Source organism: Equus caballus, chromosome 28 (genome assembly GCF_041296265.1).
Source record: "Equus caballus isolate H_3958 breed thoroughbred chromosome 28, TB-T2T, whole genome shotgun sequence".
Taxonomy (NCBI): domain Eukaryota; kingdom Metazoa; phylum Chordata; class Mammalia; order Perissodactyla; family Equidae; genus Equus; species Equus caballus.
Genome location: NC_091711.1, coordinates 38,353,168 through 38,375,505, shown reverse-complemented (window position 1 = coordinate 38,375,505; position 22,338 = coordinate 38,353,168). Strand labels below are relative to the sequence as shown.

Here is a 22,338-nt window from a genome sequence, read left to right as displayed (position 1 = left end):
GGGAAAAAATATTTACAAGTTATTTATCCAACAAAGGGTTAATCTCCATAATATATAAAGAACTCACACAGCTCAACAACAAAAAATCAAACAACCTGATCAAAAAATGGGCAGGGGACATGAACAGACATTTCTCCAAAGAAGATATATGGATGGCCAATAGACACATGAAAAGATGCTCATCATCACTAATCACCAGGGAAACGCAAATCAAAACTACACTAAGATATCACCTTACACCTGTTAGAATGGCAAAAATAACCAAAACAAAAAGTGACGAATGTTGGAGAGGTTGTGGAGAAAAAGAACCCTCATACACTGTTGGTGGGAATGCAAACTGGTGCAGTCACTCTGGAAAACAGTATGGAGATTTCTCAAAAAATTAAAAATAGAAATATCTTATGACCCAGCCATCCCACTACTGGGTAACTATCCAAAGAACTTGAAATCAGCAATTCCAAAAGTCCCATGCACCTCTATGTTCATTGCAGCATTATTTACAATAGCCAAGACGTGGAAGCAACCTAAATGTTCATCAACTGATGATTGGACAAAGAAGATATGGTGTATATATATACAATGGAATACTACTCAGCCATAAAAAAGATAAAATCGTCCCATTCACAACAACATGGATGGACCTTGAAGGTATTATGTTAAGTGAAATAAGCCAGATATTTCTCTGTATGACTCCACTCATAGGTGGAAATTAAACATAGAGACAAAGAGAACTGATTGGTGGTTACCAGGGGAAAGGAGGGGTGGAGGGAGGGCACAAAGGGTGAAGTGGTGCACCTACAACATGACTAACAATAATGTACAACTAAAATTTCACGAGGTTGTAAACTATCATAATCTTAATAAAAAATAAAAATAAATAAATAAATTTTTCCAGAGCACAGACACTTCTAAATTTGTAGTTAGAAATACACAAATAGGGGCCCGCCTGGTGGCCCAGAAGTTAAGTTCGCATGTTCCACTTCTCTGCAGCCCTGGGTTCACAGGTTTAGATACTGGGTGTGGACATGGCACTGCTTGGCAAAAAGCCATGCTGTGGTAGGTATCCCACATATAAAATAGAGGAAGATGGGCATAGATGTTAGCTCAGGGCCAGCCTTCCTCAGCAAAAAGAGGAGGATTGGCAGTAGTTAGCTCAGAGCTAATCTTCCTCAAAAAAAAAAAAAGAAAAAGAAATACACAAATAATGGGTGATGTCTATATAGCCAAGAATTACTTAACAACAGGGATACATTCTGAGAAATGTGTCATTAGGCGATTCTGTTGTTGTGCGAACATCGTAGAGTGTACTACACAAACCTAAATGGTATATCCTCCTATACTCCTAGGCTACATGGGACCACCATCGTATACGCGGTCCATCCTTGATGGAGACATCGTTATGTAGCACATGACTGTGTATACAAACCATTTCCATGTGATTCTAAATGCAAGGCCAGTATTTCCACTCTAGACTCTTTCTTGAAAGAAAACATACAGTATTGCAAGTGAATCACAGTGGTTACATCTGGAATAACATGGACTTCCTTTTAATAAAATGTTGATATTTTGAAAACTTGGATACTTATTAGTAGCAAGAGACTTGCAACAAGTCCACTTACTAAGTGTAACTCATAACATTGTAATTTTACAGCCAGAACCTCCTTGTAAATGTTTGATCACATATGTTACAGTTTCAAGACCTTTCAAAGAACAACTTGTTGATGCTCTTTTTTTTTTTTTTTTTTTTTTGGAAGATCAGCCCTGAGCTAACTGCTGCCGATCCTCCTCTTTTTGCTGAGGAAGGCTGGCCCTGATGCTCTCTATAAAGCAGTCATGCTTAAGTCTTTTGGGTCATAGAACTCTTTGAGAATCTGATGAAAAGCCCTCTTCAAGTCCATCCCTGACTCCAGTTTAAGAACATTTTTAAAAAGGTAAAACATCTGGGGGTTAAGGCAAAACAACTTATGAAGCTTAAAAATAAAACATGGCTTTCTTTTGCTGATGACAGGAACCCAATGTCTCCATTGCTATTAATATTGTGTAGGAGACAGCGTTATAAAAGCTTCACCTGCAGAAACCACTTAAACCTCCGAACAACCCTAGGAGGTAAGCTCCCTCCTTACTGCCATTTGAAAGATGAGGAAACTGAGGTCAACTCACGTACCTAGGGAGTGGCAGGGCCAGCTTCTGAACTCGGTCTGCCTTTGGAGTCCGTACTCGTGAGCACTATACCATCTGACGCTCTTCTGAGCGAACTTAACTGAGATCCCTAAATCTGCTGGCTAAAGGAAAGGGTGCCAGAGAAGTAAGGTTTTCACACCAGAGCTTTTATGTTCACTAATCTGAACGGAAATCTTTCTAAAATGTAGTCTAAACTTCTGCTATCTCTTATAATACATCACTGACTATAATTTAAACATCTTCCGGTATCGTGGAAAGAGCACGGATTCCGCAATCAGAAAAACCTGGGATCCAATTCCTGTTTTGCCACCAAGCAGGTGCATGTCCCAGGGCAGGCTACTTCACTTCTTTCAGCTTATTTCTGTGAAATGGAGATGAAAATACCTACACCTCATTGGGTTCTTCGAAAAATTCACTGATAAACTAGAGATAAAAAATTTACTGCAGTGCTTAGAACTTATTGAAAACTCTGTAAATATAGCTATTAATGACTGTAATTTGCCAGTTCCTACTCAGCTCTACTGCCCCTCCCTAGAAGGCGGGCCCTGCCTTCTCCATGGTTACTCTTAACCTCCTGGCTTCACGTCAGTCACACGGACTCCTTGTGGTTTCTGAACATCCTAGACCCTCTCGGACCTGTGCCTTCACACGTGTTTTTCATTCCTGACTGAATGCCAACCCCTCATTTCCACTCGATAATTCCTATTTGGCCTTAAGATTTGGTTTAGATGACACCTCCCAGATGCTACATGCTCTCTGAGAGCTGACACTGTCTTATTCGTCTTTGTGTCCACAGCACCTGGCAAGTACCTGGCACAACATAAGTGCAGAATGTGCACTGAATGAATGACAGTCTCAGAACTGAGTGTGGAAAGGGCACAGTGTGCACCCATTTGCGTCACCTCATCTGACTGTCACAGCACCCTTGCAGGGGAAGTAGGCTGGGTACTAGTTCGCTGTTCTAGGAAGAAAAGAAGAGGGTCACAGAGGTCACGTGCCTGTCTCCAGCCAATGTTCCTTCCCCCAGGGCCTGCGGAGTGCTCCAATGAGCTGTAGGAAACTTGCTTTAGAACATCTGCTTTTGCTCCCTAGAGACTCTGTCTTCTTTCCGGTTCTTAACTGTTTTCCAAATAAGTGCGAGAATTGCGAAGTTTGCTTCCTATAAAGGTGGTCGTTATATTAAAAACCAAAACAAAACCACAAAAACCTAGTCTCCTTGCCTAGTCTAATATGTGAAATGAGTGGTTGAAAAACCAGTTTTAAAAAGATGTTTTCAAGTCTATTTATACTTTTGAAGAACTCAGGACGAAAGCAACAGTAATTGTAACAGCAGCTGTTTCTTCAGCCATGCCCTGTGCTAAGTGTGTTACACGTATCACCCAATTTAGTCTAAATAACCCCACTTTACAAACGGGCAGAGAGGTGAGGACACAATCTCAAGAGAAGAAAGCTGGTAAGCAGCGGACGGGAACAAGAATCCAAGCCTGCTGAACTCGAGTCCAGGCTTTCAGCTACTTCATCACACTCTGCCTCTTCCACTTAAAAACAACATCTAGGGGCCGGCCCCACGGCCGAGTGGTTAAGGTTGTGTGCTCCGCTTCAGCAGCCCAGGGTTTGCTGCTTTGGATCCTGGGCGTGGACCTACACAGTGCTCATCAGGCCATGCTGGGGCAGTGTGCCACACAGAAGAACTAGAATGACCTACGACTAGGATATACAACTATGTGCTGGGGTTTTGGGGAGAAAAAGAGGAAAAAAAAGGGAAAGACTGGCAACAGATGTTAGCTCAGGGCCAATCTTCCTTACCAAAAAGCATACCTAAAAAAACAAACAAAACAAAACCCCAACAACATCTTTATGGCTCAATAGGACAAACCTCAGATACCCGCACGCTATATTGGTTTCCTTTAGCCTAGAACCTTCTTTTAGCTTTGTCAAAGGTGTATTATAACACTGGGTGATCATCTCTCAAGGTTTTAGAAAGGCATGTGGTATATGCTTGGGTTAAAGAAAGCTGTATTAAAATTTGGGCTTCATGTCTTTTCTTCTCAGCTTCTTCCTCTCTCAAAAGGGGCTCACGATACCTACCAATGAAGACCGGTATGTATGTAAAATGCCTAGGAGAGCCTGGCACGCAGTAGGCGTTCAATGGACGGTAGCTACTGTCACCACCTACTGCCATTGTCATTCAACTTCAATTTACCCGAGAGAGAATTTATGTAATACCACCAGGAATCTAGTTCTATCTCAGAATTTAGTTTATTAGAAGATCAACAACAATGCCTGAGTGTGCCCAGCACTAGGCTACCTGGCCCAGCCTTAGGTTGCTTAGAAGAGATGTGAATATTCTGGAAACATACAGATAATGGAAGGCATGCCTCTGAAGCGGCATCACAGATATTATTTTGAGTGGTAGCGAATGGGCTTTTATTGATTGAGTAAAACCAAAAGTAAGGCATGTTGCCGTAGCCCGCTCCTCTAATGTAAAGAGAGCTTCCACTCCAAGGGATGCTCTTTAGGGGCAGATCGTCAAGACATCACCATACGATTCTCTATCCCCCCTTAGGGAGCAGGATTCAACAACAAACAAAAAAGCAAAGAAATTCAAAAAACCAAAAAAACCACTCCCAAAACAAAACTCAACACTGAAAATATTACATATTGGTCAAAATTCTCCAGGAAGAGTTCCACCCTGCTGCCTTTGCTTCTCACTCTTCCGTGACTCCACCCATGGGCTTCCATTCGTCTCCACCACACTTGAATCCTTGGCCTCTCCAGCAGGAGACCAGTCTGTTCTTGAAACTGTCCCCTCATCTCTGGGACACTGGCCCTCTCTGGTTTCTCCAACAACACAATTGCCCTCCCTCCTTCTTCAGTGCCCTAACGTCACTGTTCTACAAGATTCTGCTCTGGGCTCATTCCCTCTCATCCATTCACTTTTTTCATTTATTGCACATGAACGCCCGATTTGCAACCCGTTTCAACTATTCTACTGAATTCTAGTTCCTGCATTTTCACGACTCTCTGGAAATTCCCCCGAGATGATGATTATAAACTAACATTTACTGAATGCTCACTAATGTGCTGAGCATTGTGCAAAGCTCAAACTCCCAAACTTTCTTGGTTCATGGTGTCAACGTGGGTTTCATACAGTACTTGCTTTTTATCACAGCAATCACAGAAAAGTTAGCTTCAAAAAGATACGGCATTATTAAAAGGAACGTAACATGATTAAGATGTTGAAACTGTGAATTACTTTGAGCTAGCAGTTCATAAGGTATCTGACAGATGTCAAGTACTGCTGTTTCTCTTGAAAGTGTCGTCTATTTAGAATATCCAGTGGTGCCCGTGTGTTTGCTGTGGCACCCCAGAGGTCCCTGGCACATGGAGGCCCTGAGCACGTTTACGTTTATTACCTCATTTTACACTAACAATCCCATTGAATAGATCTGTTAATGTCCCTAACTTACAGATGGAGAAGTTATGCAACTTGTCCAACATCACATAGCTTGTAAGCGGTAGAACCAGGATTTGAAGCCAAGTGGTCTGGCTCCATAGCCCACTCTTTTAACCACTTAGATATGCTGAATCTCTTGATGCTTACTTATACCTTAAAATCTTAACTTTTCTTCTTCTCCCAAACCAGCCATTCTTCTTGCTTCTCTATTTTCATTACCATCCCACAGCAGAGCACGCGAACTTAACCACTCGGCCCCGGGGCCAGCCCCTTCATTACCATCCTGGTCACAGACTCTAAAGTAGAAGGAGCGCACAGAGGCCTTCAGCACTCCACCAGCTGCCTCTCGAGTCTCTGCTTACCACTGGATGAGGGAACACCATTCCTGAAGCATTCCTTTCTTCCTCTAGGCACATGGTTAGAGAGTTCTTTTTTATACCGAAATAAAATCCAGGAAAGGCCATTTCTTACAGCTCACAGGTGAGGTTTAAAAAACAAGGTATAAAACTCAAAATGGATCAAAGACCTAAAGGTAAGACCTGAAACCATAAGGCTTCTAGAAGAAAATATAGGCAGTACACTCTTTGACATCAGTATTAAAAGGATCTTTTCGGACACCATGTCTTCTCAGACAAGGGAAACAACAGAAAGAATAAACAAATGGGACTTCATCAGACTAAAGAGCTTCTTCAAGGCAAGGGAAAACAGGATTGAAACAAAAAAACAACCCACTAGTTGGGAAAAAATATTTGCAAGTCATATATCCAACCAAGGGTTAATCTCCGTAATATATAAAGAACTCACACAACAACAAAAACTCAAACCGCCCAATCAAAAAATGGGCAGGGGACATGAACAGACATTTCTCCAAAGAAAATATACAGATGGCCAATAGGCACATGAAAAGATGTTCATCATCGCTGATCATCAGGGAAATGCAAATCAAAACTACACTAAGATATCACCTTACAGCCATTAGAATGGCAAAAATAACCAAAACAAAAAGTAACAAATGTTGGAGAGGTTGTGGAGAAAAAGGATCCCTCATACACTGTTGGTGGGAATGCAAACTGGTGCAGCCACTCTGGAAAACAGTATGGAGATTTCTCAAAAAATTAAAAATAGAACTACCATATGACCCAGCCATCCCACTACTGGGTATCTATCCAAAGAGCGTGAAGTCAGCAATTCCAAAAGCTGCATGTACCCCAATGTTCATTGCAGCATTATTTACAATAGCCAAGACGTGGAAGCAACCTAAGTGCCCATCAACTGATGACTGGATAAAGAAGATACGGTATATATACACAATGGAATACTACTCAGCCATAAAAAAGGATAAAATCATTCCATCCACAACAACATGGATGGACCTGGAGGGAATTATGTTAAGTGAAATAAGCCAGATAGAAAAGGACAATCTCTGTATGACTCCACTCATATGAGGAATTTAAACATGTAGACAAAGAGAACAGATTAGTGGCTACCAGGGGAAAGGGGGGGTAGGGGGTGGGCACAAAGGGTGAAGAGGTGCACCTACAACATGACTAACAAACAGTAATGTACAACTGAAATTTCACAAGATTGTAAACTATCATAAACTCAATAAAAATTAACTAAAACAAAAAAAACAAAAAACAAAAAACAAACAAACAAAAAACCCAAGGTATACGTCCCATAAATATTTGTTGGATACATAAATGATTAAATTCAGAATATGACTACTTCAGGTTTTTTGGAAAATCACAATCAAATACTGATTCATAATAAGGTTTTTGCCATAAACTAAAACTCACTTTTCACTAGCAATTGCTAGCCACATGGGGGGATTATAAATAAGTCCCTACCCTTAAGGAGATTATAATTTTACTTTCCAAGGCACCCAGGTTCAACACCCTAAGGGACGTCTTCATACTCATTTATGTTTCTGGCTCCCCAGATCCAGCCCAGTTGCCAGATCTCGTCAGTTTTTCCTTCAGTCTCTCCTGAATCTGTCTCTTCAACTTTCTCTCTCTCAGGCATTACTGGCCTCGGACTACAATAACCTCCTGAGTGGTCTGTCACAACGCTCTCCTTAGTCTAATCCACCTGGGGATAGCTCTTATCATTTTTCCCTTAAATTATCATTTAGAGCACATCTAAACCCTGCTCATAACCCCAAAGTGCCTACTGCCAAATCCTTTATTTTGGCATTGAGAATTCTCTACAATTTGCTCCCAATCTACCTTTTCAAAACTGTTTTCATCCAGTCATTCATTCATTTGACATACAACATAAAATGCTTACCAAGGACACTGAGGAGTTGAAGGCAATATTAAGGTGACTAAAACAGTCCCTAAGGAGCTAAAACACCGAGAAGGAGCTTATACTCTTTACTAGGGGGAGAGAATATGTACAAAGAGAACTCCAACATAAGGAAGAAAATCAGTGCAGTCAGAGAGTGCGAGCAAGGTGTTGTGGGAGTTCAGAAGTGAGATCTGACTGGAGGGTCAGATGTCTCAGAAGAGGTGGCATTTGATCAGGTCTTGAAGGGAGGGCAGAGCTTCCGTCTGTGCGAAGGGAAAGCAGGTCGCTGCAAAGAATGAGCGGAGGAATGGAGGCGAGGATGTGCGGGAAACAAGTTTAGGTTCCTCACAGTGTGCGTAAAGCAGACTAAGAAGAGGCAGAGCTGAAAAGGGAGGTTTAGGGCTAAATCAGACAATTATGAAGGCTTGGCCAAGGGTTTGGACTTGTGACACTTACTCATTCAACAAGTATTACTGACCATCCACAGCAGGCCAGACTGTGGGATAGGTACCAGGGGTAGAGTGGAGAACGAGACAGACAGGATCCTGGGCCTCCAGAAGCGTACAGGCTAACACAGAGGCAGTGAGGACCCAGTGAAGATGCTGAACAGAGGACTGTCCTCATTGACGTGCAACTTCAGATCATTCTGGCATCAACCCGTAAGATTGATTGCATGGGGGAAGAAAGGGAGAGGAGGCCGTTTATTACAGTAAGCGCAGGAGGGATGCGGTCCAAGACAGCGGCAGCAACAATGGAGGGCACAAAGGGGTGGAAGCTATTGAGGAGGAGGACTATCAGCCTTAACACTTGAGTGGAAATAGTCAGAAGGGAGCAGGGAAGAGGCAAACGTGAGAGTGAACCATAAAAAAGCGAACCATGAGGTTGGAAGAAAATCAGAAGAGTGGTTGTCTCTGGAGATGGGGACTGGGAATGGCTGTGCGGGCTCTGTGGGATGATGGTAACGTCTCTATCTTGATAGACGTTTAGTCACGCAGGGGTGAGCATTTATCAAATCTCATCAGACGGTAAGCTTCAAATTTGTGCATTTTATTATATGTAAATTTTACCTTAAAAAAGCCCTGAAAATGAATATTGAGCTTAAGTTAATGACATGCAAGCTGAAGAGTATAGGAGTGAAGTGTATAATATCCACAGCTTACTTTGAAATACGTTAAAAAAGATAAGATGGATTGATGGATGGATAGATGTATGATAAAGCAAATAGCAAAATATTGACTGTAGAATCTCAGTGGGTGGCATATGGTGTTCACTGTACAATTCTTTGAACGCTTTTTGTTTGAAAAATTTCATAATAAAATGTAGAGAAAAACAATAAGCACACAGTCTTGAGCTTGGGTTGGTGGGACATGGGGAATACAGGAGACGCAGGAGGAGATGCAGGTCTGGGGTCTGGAGGATGAGCTCAGTGAGTGACACGTGGGTCTCAGGTGCCCAACGCATCAGGCAGAAATACTGATCAGGCAGTTGGAAATGCAGGACTGGATTTAGTTGTCTGGCTACGCTTCTTCCTAAACCTCTCTCTGCCTCCCTTCCTGCATCCCCTCCCACTGAAATCCTTTTTCTTTTTCAAGCTTTCTCTGACCACCCTGGCCTCCCACATTCAGCATGTAATATTAGTTTATGGCACTGTCATATATCACGAGAATGGAAATTCTTAGGATGAACAGAATCTTGCACAGAATATATGCTATTTCGCGAAGCAATTTTCAAATAAACAAACAAATAAAACCTGACCTAGTATTTGACTATACAGTTCTTTCTCCTCACATTGATTCTTGACTCAGAAGGTAGTTTTATTTTTTCTTTCTGAGACACACATACTTTGTTAAAAGGCACTCTTTACACTGGGGAAAACAACTTGCACCTCAATTACTGACTGAAATGAAACTGCCATTTCCAAATTCTTAATATATTTGATTTTCTCTTTCTTAGTAGTTTTTCTTTCAGATTTTATCTGACATTTCATTTTGCAGAACTATAAACAAAGGAAGAAAACGGTTGTCCTTAGGTGGCAAAACTATGATTGCTTTTTTCTTCCTACTATTTTGAATTTCTAAATTTCTAGAAAAATAATATATTACTGTGACAACGGGAAAAAATGTTTATTTTTTAAAGGAAACCTTTAATGACATCATCATCAACCCCTAAAGTACAACTGCTGGAAAATTTCTCGAGTTGTGAGAAGGAAAGCAAACCAAGGCGGCTGATTTCTCATTCCTATCTCAACAGTGAGCTCCCCGAGGTCAACAGCTATGTCCTGCCCAGCTTTTCACCTCTTGGCATGTATTATAGCATTGGGCTCGGCAAACAGTAAGCTCTCAAATGGTGAAAGAATACACATTTGACATTAAAAAGAATACCAGAAAGCAGCCAACACCAGTTGGAGGAAAGCTATTAACTTCTTCCGTTAACTTGGTCATTATTCTCTATTCTCCCAATTTTAAAAATCTTTTTCAGCCAAAATGAATTCATAGAATACATTTTCCCAACTCTCAACTGCCCTGGGTAGACAGTGGGGCCGAGTGAATGAAGCTGGGGTTGGCTCCTTCTATGAAGTCTAAGCACCCGTCAGAAGGAGCCACGGTACTCCTACACCCAGGCTTGGCACAACGGAAGAACAACTCTATTAAGAGAACCCATGAATAATTAAGATCGTTCCTATTTGTAGACCAGACAGACTCGGCCACTGGTAGTAATACTTTCTACCACTCCAAAGCTGCCCTCACCTTGCTCCACTCCCGGTGGTTGGCCTCAGCCGCTTCATTCCAAGCCCACTTACTACTACCAAGGGAAAACCTGCTTCATCCCCTATCCCCGCCCCACTTATAAAGTGGTTTACCTTTTCTCCTCTCTCTCTCTCTCTGTCCTTCTCCTCCTTTTTCTTTTTTTTCTCACTGTGCCCATCTGCGTGGAGGCCAGGAAGCGCTGGAGGAGGGGCAGCTGCTCCAGCGTAGGGGCTGCTGGGAGGAGGGCCAGGCGTCACTGTGGGCTCCCCCACTGCTGCAGCAGAAAGGCCCCAACTTCTCTTGGACTTGGAGTGCCGCCTCTCTTTATGCTTCTCCTTGTCCTTCTTCTTCTTGCTCTTCTTTGACTTCTTCTTCTTCTTGATTTCCCGGTAAGAATCATCGATCACTAACTCCCCAGCCTCCAGCTCCCCACCAGAGGACGAGTCTGACTCCACGAGAATAGGTTCAAGGCCTGCAAGGTCCAGGTTAGCACTGTGGGACTCTGGGAACTGGGAGGCGTCAGACCCACAGCCTTCAGGGCCAGGAGATGAGTGTGGGTCTGAGGACGACTTGTGCTTCTTCCGGGCTGTTTTCAGGAAGCTCTGGAGCTCGTGTCCTAGGAGTAAAGCACCTTGCTCATCCCGAGCTGACTTCTTAGAGGATTTTTTCACAGCCGTTTGTTGAGAGGGGTACTGAAAAGGCTCCTCGTCAACGGAGCTGCTCCCCTTCTCCTTTGGTGAGAGAATGAGTTTCATCTTTAAACCGTCAGGCTCGCGGAGGGTCAGCGTCTCTGTGTTCACGTAGAGCGGTTTCATCTTTTTGGATTTGTGGGAAGTACCATCCTCCAGAGACAGCTCCCCACTGCTTCCACTCACTTTCTTCCTGTGGTGTTCCTTTTTACTCTCTGAATGGCTTGAAGAACTGGAGGACTTTTCCCCTGTCTTTTTGGAGGGCTTGGAGCCTGTCGCCAGTGGGGAAGTGATAGCTTTCAACAGGTCCATAGCTGTATCAGCAGGTTGAGGGCTGGACTTTTTCTTTTTCTTCTGTGACGATTCCAAAGACGAAATATCTAGAAATAATCAAGAGAAGTAACGTCCTCATGACAAAGCAACGTCAATAAGTTTCCTCTCTCACCAAAATACCCAACTAACATGAGGAAAAGACTAACAGGAATGATTTGAGGGGAGGCCCTTCAACTGAGTCCTAACGCTCGGAGATGATGCTCATGAGCTTCTTGGCTTGGTAGATTTTGCCTCTGACCCTGGAGACAGTTCTTGCCACTAAGTTGTTTTTCTTCACTGAGTCTTCACAAGCAACCAAAGAGAGTATACCCAGAAGAATGGACTATAGCTGTGGGATTGCAAGTAGTTACAATTTAGATTACACTGCAGAGTATCATCTGTTTCTGTGTTCAGGACAAATCCATTCTAGTAAAGAGTTAGTCTCATCAGCTATGTGCAGAATATAGCTAAGAAAAACTGGTCTTGTGAGTGGATATGCACTGGACTGAGAAGTAACCCACAGGTGCAGGCCAGAGGGCCCAGGACGACACATGGCAAAAGGGATGCTAGATAACAATGGGCATAAGATAAGTGGATGATTGGGGGGAGAAGGAACCTGGTACCTGGTGTATCACAAATGAAGACTGTTCTTCTATGCTGAATCCTCCAAAATACCAGCCCTCCACCTCTCTCCTCCTTCACACTGGTTTACCGGCACTCAGAACAAGAACCACTGTCCTGTTAAATAGGCCACTGAGTCAGCAACATCTGGATCCCTTCCCCTACCCCGACTCCAAGAACCAGTGATGTGTTTATCCCACCTGTTGCCCTTTCCCATCCTTACCTCCATAGTAGTAATCATCAGAGGAGTGCTTCCTCTTCTTCTTGTGCGTGTCCGTCCCCAAGAAGTAAAATTCACTATCCTAGAATTAAAGAGAAAGAAGAATTGATCAAAGAGTAAGATGATGAGGCAAAAGCAGTTTGGAACCAATCTTGTTTTTTGATCATGTCTGACTCCAGAAAACAAAGTAAAACACAGAAAATAATAAAAACAGATGTGAATGATGTTCATTTTTCTACTAAGAAGTTTTTAAAAGAAACTTTTCTTTAAATATTAAGAAATATGATGTGAAATAGTTTAAAACTTTCCTAATCCAAACGTTTAGAATTTACCTTTAACTTCTTCTTGGAAGAATTCCTGACCTGAGCGGCAATTTCTTCCTCTTCCCTTAAAAAATCTTTGTAAGAACGTTTCTTTTCTCGTTGGCTGCGGCCAGCTGCTAGTCCTATGTCCTCAAAGCTGTGATCACCATCAAAGCAATCTGAGCAGCACAGGTCCATTTGGGAGAGGAAACGAGAAAGTCAAGTAAGTAACAACCAGATCACCACGCATGTAATGCAACAGTCCCTCCATTTCCAAATTAAAATAATGTTTCAGTAAGTCCACCGGAATACAGGGCTAGATCCAAGGGGACAAGAATATTTCTTGATGATTTGGCTGCAAATACAAGAATCAAACCTGAAGAACCAATGTTTCCACGCTACGCAAAGGCCCAATGTGCATCCTCAGCCATGGTTTCTTAGTTGTGATTTGGCAGGTGGACACAGACTTGCAGAGGTAAGGCTGAAAAGAATAAGGATTCACGTGTTGTGTTGCTCTGTGGGAGTCCAACATGTGACTCCTATCCCCAGACTCCTGCACACTGGAGCTGGCAAGGACCACGAGTGCTGCAGGGGATCACCCCAATAGACTACAAAGACTTATAGTTCACACTGTTGTGTTGGAACCCTGTCCTGGTTTTCGTTTCCACGGGCCCAGTCTGGGGATGACGTGGAGGCTTAACCGTGCTCTGGATCATCACTTGGGAGTCCAGGCTGTGACGGCCAGTCCTGGTCTCTATGTCCATGGGCTGCAAGGATTGAAGAGGACACCCCCTTTGGAATGCTTCTCAGATTAAGGGGTCATACCTTCTTTCTTCACGGAGTCATCATAAGCCATGGTGGTCCTGCAGGGCCTTTGAGAATGTGTCACTGTGTCCAGGCTCCTTCCCGTCTACAGGACCAGGTCTGAGAAACAAAGAAGGAAAACTCTCCTGTAATGCGAAATCATTGTGGAGAGGCAAGCTTCCCGGTGGAAGTGCGCAGGGATCCGAGGGCAGACTGGCAGGGCGGCAGGAATAAAGGAGTGTCTTGTCCCCTCCTCATCCTGTTTGTAAATACACTGGGGTTGAGACTGTAGGCACTGCACTAGGCTTAATTTGATTTGATTCATGAATTAAAGTTGTTGTTTGGGGAAGTATATAAATTAATACTTCCCATATAATAAATACTTCAAAATGAATGTGAATTTCTGAAATGCTAACAGGACTGACAACATCGAGACAGAGTAAAAACCGACATAAAGTCAGAGGGATAGGTTCAGTCACGGTGACAAAATGCACAGATAAAGTAGGACGCAAAGGAAGAGAGATTACACCACACATTGGAGACCACAAAATCCTACCATCTGGATCGACGACAGGCTAAAATCTATTGTACTTTGATTTAAACAGGAATGATGACAACATTACAGGGACGGTAAAGATCCTTAGAGCATAATTTTTTTATAGGCATTTTGTTGGGCTGTATGAATTTGATCAAAATCATAGCAGTGTAAAAGTAGGGACACTCACATTAGTTGGCCATATGACAGCTTTCAGCACTATCAAGCCTTTCTAAAGGCAAACAAGGAAGGATGATCACTTGTCCACTGGTGATGAAATTTTTGATTAAGATTTTCACTAATTTAAAGAATTGCTATAACCTAAATGTTCTAAATATTGTCTTGAATTTTTCTAAAATTATTTTTTTGGCATTCAAGTTTACATGTCCATTTTGATTTTGAAGATGACAAGCCATAAACTGTCCTCTAAGGTAAAGTTTTTCAAATATGTTAAGGACAGGCAATGTCACAATTCCTGCAGGAAATTTAAAAATTATACACTAAACATACTGAAAATGTTCTCATCCAGTTAGTGAAGTACTTAAAAGTTGGTCTGATTGGTCACTTATTTAAATTTTATTTTACCTTTATTACTATAATGGGATTTAGAAACGCTGAGGGACATTTCAATGAGACATTGCCAATCCCTTCAGGTAGTTATGGATAATACTGAAGTACATAACTTTGGTGAAAGAAAAAATGAATTTGATTAACAGGGAAACTTTCATAAGAGTTGCATTTAAAATAAACGAAAAAAGACTTAAGTGTACAAGTCAGATAAAATACAATGCACAGATATGCCTAAGTTGAAAACAGAAAAAGAAGTATTACCAAGAATGATTTATACGTAAGATTAAGAAAAGAAACACAGACAAGCATTTGTCCTCTTTCTGAAGAAGGAGAATGAAGAATGGACTTGGTCAAGGTGAGAGAAGCTAGAGTAAAGAAACTGACTGAACTGGATTATTTTGAAGATACACTGGAGAACTGCCTGCTCTGAGGGCTTTTCATAGGATACGGAGGGGGTATAAGGTCAGGTCTCATGTAGAAATATGAGGAGGCAAGATACAGAATGCAGCCAGTTTTTCATGTTCCAGCATTAAGCATTAAACTTTCTCCAGTAGAAATTATTGTCCTCCCCTTTCCACCCAAAAGGGCGCTAACCCCAAAAGGGGTGAGGAGAGGGAGAAAGTCACAGCAAATCACATCCAGTCGTTTCAGAAAGGTACATCCTCTCATTGGCATTAAAATACTGAGTTTATTAGAAAAATATATAGATCTCATTAGTTTTCATAGGCTGATAATGCCAGGAAACACCACAACTTGAGACCTCAAGTTAACGCTTTTCCATGCCAAATGAATTTTGGCAAAGAATGTTTGAAAAATAATAGAGGAAAAATCTTAAATATTCAACATCATCAATATGGCCACCAACGTGTTGCCAACAACAAAATGCACTTCTATACAAAGCAAAGGCAGGTCCTAAGACTGATAACCAGGCCTTCCCTTTGATAACATCAAAACTAACGTAAAACAGAGTTGAACACCTAGCAGTCAGAGTAGGATTAAGTACCTCTGAAGACAGTACAGGAAAGAAAACAATGTCACTTGCTGGACTATGAAAAAGCACTCATGGCTCATAACTGACTGCTGTGAAAAACAACCAGTGGATTTAACAAGTTGTGAAAGGGGACAGAAAATTAGGAGCTGATCCTCCGAGGCACAGACCAACACAGTAAACACGTGCTGGCGTCAGCATTATGTATTAGGATTAGGCCTGCTGCTATTTAAACTTTCATAAAAACGCTGAAGAGCATTTTATAAATTACAGGATTAAATAACCTATAGGAAAAAATGAGTGGGGCCTGAAGGCAAGTCCAACTCACTACAGAATTGGGACAGCCAAGAGCTTAAATAACGAAAATTCAACACAACGGACTATGTCACTCACAGCTTGGGCGACTGACGGTCCCTGAATTTCCAGGTTCTTTAAAATCAGGATATTATTGCAGATCAGGGGTTAGTTTTGGTTGCTGACTCATAGAAGAAAGATGAAACCAGATAAAGAAGTCTTAAGCAACAGTGTGGAAGAAAGGCAGAGTTAGGGCAACATTTATATAAGATCAGATGACTCCCCTGGTAACTCTTCCAGGTGTTGAATATTATCCACAATAAATTCAGAGTTCAGAGTTGGGCAGCAGATTGTGAAGATTAACAAAAATGAAAAATATTAGCTTTGAATTTCACATTAGAAAACAGAGGCCATAATTACATTAAATGTTGGCCAATGTAAAACAGGTGTTAGAACCCAATCTCCTGATTCCATAATTTTGGAGTTTATAGAATTCAATGTTGTCAACTTCAAGAGGGAGGATGATTTTACAATTATGTTCCTCTCAGTATGCTAAGAAATGACAACATAAGTAAAAGCTTATTTAATATTTTTTATGGAAGTAAGCCATGATAAAAAAAATGTGTACGCATGAAATGTGCAAATTGTTAAATGGTTCTTTTGGGACTTTTCTTCAAGAGATGAAAAAGAAGAAGCAGAGCTGATCTTCCACTGGTCGATAAGCATATGTGTTATGTTCAGGCATAATTTTCAGGATTACCAAAGTAATTAGGGAAAACCCGAAAATCATCGGATACGGTACTTTGTTATTTTGAAAGTCCAAATTATCAGCACTGGAAAAAAGTTTCAGAAGGTGATTTTTTGAGGCCATCTGAGGCTCAGGAATCACTAACAAGCTTCTTGATCCCAGAATGTAAAGGAGTATTGAAAAAGTGGGACGGGCCAAAGTAAGGCCTGGACACCGGGCAGTGAGCGAAATCCTGAAATCCTGACATCCAGGGCTAGTTCAGGACGAGAGCCTTGTTGCAGAGTCCCTGTTCTCTTCTTCCAGCACTCCTTTCGGGAACTCAGACTGCCAGTCCGCGCAGAAAAAGATGCTCATCCAGCTGTTGCGTTTCTGAATTGCTGTTGTCGTGACTTCTGGGAGAGGAGGAGGTGATGTCTTCTCCTATCTCGTCGAGCTTTCCTCCAATCTTAGAACGCAGCGACTCCGAATTCCGGCCACTCCCTTCCCCAAGAACCTACCTATGCAGCACTCACAGCCCCTGCCAGCTCTGCAAACTGCAGAGATCCCGACAGCCTGGGATGGGGATCGAATCCTCTCATGGCAACGCAACTAAGCGGAACCACGGACCACCGCACAGATCGGCTGACAACACACATTTCCCAAAAAAAAAAAAAAGAAAAAGAAAAAGAAAAAAGCAGCAATACAAATTTTGACAAGCCTCGTCCAATCAACAGGCTCTCCTTTGGATTCAGTTTTTTATTTATGCTGCTCTAAGGGAACAGAATCAGCCATCCGCTGAGCCCACCGGGAAGAAGGGAGATGCTTCTCCTCTTCTGCGTGATACGAAATAAAGTGGATCTACGAGTAATAGTGGTGGGGGAAATGGGCCCGTGGGGACGAGCCCGCGAAGAAGGCAACCTTCAAACTGGGTGGCACGCCCCGAGTCCACAGGACACCAAGTTATGGGGATAGCGAGCCCCCAGGACCCCCGTTTCTGCGGTCTCCCCGGCAGACCAATGGGATGCTCCCGGCAGTCTGGCAGCAACAGCTAGTTCAATAAAGCTGCGCGACCGCGAAAGGAAGGCGGCTCCTCGCATCGGCCGCCCCGGCGCCCCCTCCGCCCGGCCGGGCCCTCGCCCCCTGACAGCCCGGGGACCCCGCCGCCCGGGCCCGCGCCGGCTCCCCGCGGCCGCGCCGCCTCCCCGCGCCCCCGAGGGCGGAGACGCGGCGCAGGGGGAGGGGCGCCCGGCCCGAGGCCCCCCGGGCGGCCGCACGCCCCCTCCCGGCCCCGCCGCTTTCCCGCCTTCCCCATTTGAACAGCTCCCGCCCTCCTTCCTGCTCCGGCCCGCTCCAGCCCCGGCCCGGCGCCGGCCTGAGGCCGCTACTCCAGTCCCCGGCTCGGCGCCCGGGCTAGGCCGCGGCGGGCCTGGGGCGCCCCCGGGGCGGTGTCGCGGGCCCCCGGCGGCGGGGGGCGGCGGGCCGGGGCCGCGGCCACCTCGGGGAGGGGTCCCCGCGCTGCCTCGCGGGGGCTCCGCTCGCCGCTACCTTCACTCGGCTCGCTCGGATCCCGCCTCAGCGCCGCCGACCGCCGCCATCTTGGAGGGGAGGAAAGCGCGAGCGGCCAGGCAGCCTCAGTCGAGCCCAGAGCGCAGACTCCGGCTCGCGGACGGGCATCTCGCTCGTGCACGAGCGCCGAGCGCATCGAATGGAACCGCGAGCTGGCCGAGGTCGGCAACGAGTAGTGATTGAGGGTTTGCTCCGTGCCGGGCTTGGGCTAGAAGCTTTACGAACACTGTATCGTTTAATCCTCGCTGCATCCCTGGGAGTAGGTTTTGTCACATTTTACAGATGAGAAACAGGCTCAGAGACGTTAAGTGACTTGCCCAACCGTACACAGGTAGTTGGGGTGAGAGGCAGGGTGCTACTCCACGTCTTCTGATTCTTAACGCAGTGCTCTTTCCAACAGACTATGCTATTTCCTTCAAGATATTTTTATACGATAATTCTCTTTGCAAAACCTAGACCATGCAGATTAATAGCGGCGGTGCTTATTTGGAATTTAATATTTGCATTTGGGTGTTTGGTGTATTTCGGATGAGGTGGAAGAACATATCTTTATAACAAGGCACTGTGGAATAATTGGCCTGACGAATCATCTGCATTTCTCCCAATAAATTACTTGCCCTTAAAAGTTAGAAACAGTCTTCAGAGAAATGAAGAGGAGAGAGGCGGGTTTTTCTGATTTGCTCTCGAGAACTAGGATCAATGGGTAGAAATTACAGCATGCAGATCTTGGTTCAATATGGAGACAAACTTACTTTTCTAGAGCAGTTCAGTGGTCTTTGGCTACCTTGTAAGGCGGTGAGCTCCCTGTTACCAGAGGAATCCAAGCAGAAGCTAGTGTCCTAGTAACGGTAGAGCAGACAGGTTAGAGATATAGATTGGCTTCTAGAGTTATGAACCCCAGGAAACTATGCAAAATTGTGTGTTTGTGCACATGAATATTTTTGGGGGGTTTAGATCACATCAAAGATTAGTGGGCTTTCCATTCCAGAACTGAACAGGTGCTTAAAGCTGAGGTAGTCATCATGCTGTCTTTACAGATGTAGAAATGGAGACCCAGAGAAGCAAGATGGTTTGCCTCAGACCACACTGCCAATTAGCGATCAGATAAGGATTGGAAGCCAGATTATTGGACCCTTGCTTCAGGGCTCTTTCTGCCATCTCATGCTCTCTCTCCTGCCCTGTGTAGAATATTGGATTCTGTTTAATCACTGCTGTTACAACTGTGAGACGCTGAGATGGTAAAACACCTGAGACGAAGTTGTTGAATTCATTCCCAAAATGTAAATGCAATTAATAAATAAAACTAGCATCGTTGCCTCCTTCTTCTCAACCCCCATCCTCCTTGCCAAAAAGATAGGCAATGAGTTTCACCAAAAGGTATGGGATTGCATTTCTGCGACACCTTGCCTGACATTAGGCTTCCCTGTGAGGTATTTAAGAGCCTTGAAAATGTATCTCTCTCTTATTCTTCAATATTGGTCAGGATATTTTCAGTTGTAAGTGTCAGAAAGCAAATTCGAAATAGTTAATTGGAAAAGGAGAATTTATTGGTTGACATTATTGAAATGTCCAGCACCTTCAGCTGCTGGATCCAGCAGGAGACTCAGGTCTCTTGAGATTTCTCTGTGATGCTTTCCTCTGAGTTGGCTGTATTCTCAGGCTCCAGGTGGTAACTCCAACAGCTCCAGTCTTTGTCATCTTTACTACTAGCGGTGTCCCTGGAGAGGAAGTTTTTTTTTTTCTTCTCATTTGTTGTGGCAGATTTTTATTGCCTGAATTGGCTTGTGTGTCCAAACAAAAAGCAATCAGTAGTAACAAAGTGGTGGGGTATGCTGATTGGCTAAATCAGGTCACATGCTCACCCTACCTAAAGTAGGGCAAACTCAAGGAAAATCAGGGGTTATTGTCAGAATAAATGGCTGCTAAGTAGGCAAAAACAATAGCTGTGCCCTTAACTATACCACTAACTTGGACCGAGGTGCCGCATGAGTCTCATTTGTCCCATTCTGTGTTGTACCCACCTGAGCATGGGCATATCAAGTTATCACTCATCTTAACCTCCTGTAGACCCGAAGTTGGCTCGCTCCTCAGTCTGCTCTCTCTATTAACTGGCTCCCAGTCTTGAATCACTGCACGTGCATTCATTCATTCATTTAACAAATATCTATTGAAAACACACCATGTGTCAGTACTGTCCTAGATGTTGGGCACAGAACAGTGAACAAGATCGACAGTCTTTGACCTACTGAAGCTTACATTCTAGTGGGGTTGGGGGCAGAAAATAGATAAATAGATGCCATGTTAGGTTATGATCAAAGGTGGAGACAGTGATGGGTAGGTAAGAGACACCGGGGTGTGAGCATGGGAAGGACTGTTATTTAAAGTAGCGATCAGGGGAGTCTTCTCTCATAGGATGTCCCCTGGAGGCTCACTCAGCCAGAAGTGGGTTGGTGGTGGGAGCCAGGAGGTCATAGCTCCTGGAATGGGTGCAAGGCCTTCTCTGAGCCTCGATGGAAAAATATTCTCTATTGAATATCCTATTGTGGTTCTTTTGTTTCTGAAACTTGGAAAGAGAGAAGGGAGGACCTCTTGGTGGCCTGAGATGGAGAGAGACTTGGTCACAGTGGGCTTTGTGAGTAAGAACGCCTTGTCCCGTGATGAGTGGAGGATGGCATCTGAGATATGTGAAGATTGGGTGCTCCCTGGGGTGGGGGCTGCTCTCTGGTCCACCTGACCCAAGTAAATCTGCGCAGTCCATGGCAGTGGCACGTGGTGGCCCAAGTTGTGCTCGGCTTGGACGTTTTCTTCAGACCATTTTCTCAGGCTTTCTCCTCTCCAGCTGTGTTTTGAGCAGCTGCTTTGTGCTAGACCTGATGGGTGATGCGGCGATGGATATGCTCATTAGTTAGGACCCTTTGGAGTGGCAGTGATGGGACCTAATTAAAACTGCCTTAGAAATTGATGGCTCATGTCAAAAAAAAACCAAACAAAACACTAAAAACCAGAGAGCAGCTGACCCTCTAGACACATGGGCCCAGAGATTCAACCCTTCCCTCTTAGCTCTCTTCTCTCAGGCTGGCAGTTCCCAAGGGCCTGGAATCACGGCCACAGGTAGCCCAGGGTTACTTCCTTACAGTCTCCTGACTGGAGAGGAAAGAGAGCTTTCCCACACCAGCTCTGTGGGAAAAAAATCCCAGGGAAGAACTCTGATTGGTTGTCTTGGGGTCATGTGATCATTTAATATTGCGATAAACCATTCCTGGCAGAAGCATGATGTGGGAATGGGGCAGGAGTCATTCCTCAAGAGAACAGAGAAATCTATTCTGGCAAGACAAAACGTGAACCCTCTATAGTGAGGCAGTGATCATCTGTGTGTCTGTGTGTGCGTGCATGCGCATGTGCGCACATGTGTGTGCATTTTGTGGGAAACATAAAACAAGTCCGTAAATAACCGTGATACAGTTTAAAAAGAAAGATGTCCCACGATAGATGACCTCATCCCTCATTGGACTATTACAACGGCTTCCCGACTGATTCTCGTCCTTCGTCCTTCGGGGTTCCCTCTCTGCTTCTGAGTCCCTCTCCCCTGTAGCCATCAGGATAAAGCACAGCTAAGAGGAGGTTATACTCCAGCTCATGAAATTTTAACAGCTCCATCTTGCCTGCATCATAAAGAGCAACCCCTTCACTGTGGAAGCCAAGAACTCTCTTAATCTGCCTCAAATTTGACAAATAAAAATGGCAAGCAATAGGATATATTGGAGAATATGAGGAAGCCATTTGGTATAAACCTAATTCGGCCTGACCTTGTCTTTCCAAAAGGGCCTGACCGTGGCCGTTGAGCGTGCATTGTATATCTGCTTTAGAGATTCTGTATGGCAAGAACAAAGGCCCTTGAGATAAAGGTGCAATTTCCCTGCCCCTCCCAACGTTGGCATTTCTTTAAGGATTAAGCATCTTTCCTTAGGCTAGAGACTGATTGCTGTGCTCATCTGTGACCGCCCAGCTCGAGACAATAGATTTGCCTCCTGCTACGCCC

At 44.0% G+C, this 22,338-nt stretch overlaps 1 protein-coding gene across 7 annotated transcripts in view; it reads right to left on the bottom strand.

The window, feature by feature from the left end:
• HMGXB4 (HMG-box containing 4) overlaps nt 1-18,390 on the bottom strand; it is a 32,399-nt gene extending 14,009 nt beyond the window's left edge. Inside the window, exons 1-7 of one of the 7 annotated variants that reach the window (XM_023631794.2) lie at nt 18,279-18,360; nt 13,641-13,739; nt 13,192-13,296; nt 12,846-12,994; nt 12,517-12,595; nt 12,296-12,410; nt 10,785-11,740 (exon numbers count right to left, since the gene is read on the bottom strand). In XM_023631794.2, coding sequence (XP_023487562.1) covers nt 10,785-11,672 — 888 coding nt within the window. In that variant the 5' untranslated portion in view covers nt 11,673-11,740; nt 12,296-12,410; nt 12,517-12,595; ... (2 more) ...; nt 13,641-13,739; nt 18,279-18,360. Of the gene's footprint in view, nt 1-10,784; nt 11,741-12,295; nt 12,411-12,516; nt 12,596-12,845; nt 12,995-13,191; nt 13,297-13,640; nt 13,740-17,251; nt 17,271-18,278 lie in introns of those variants that run through there. The other 6 variants (XM_070254284.1, XM_070254286.1, XM_001499685.6 and 3 more) reach the window with 6 other exon arrangements.
• Nucleotides 18,391-22,338: the final 3,948 nt, after the last annotated feature.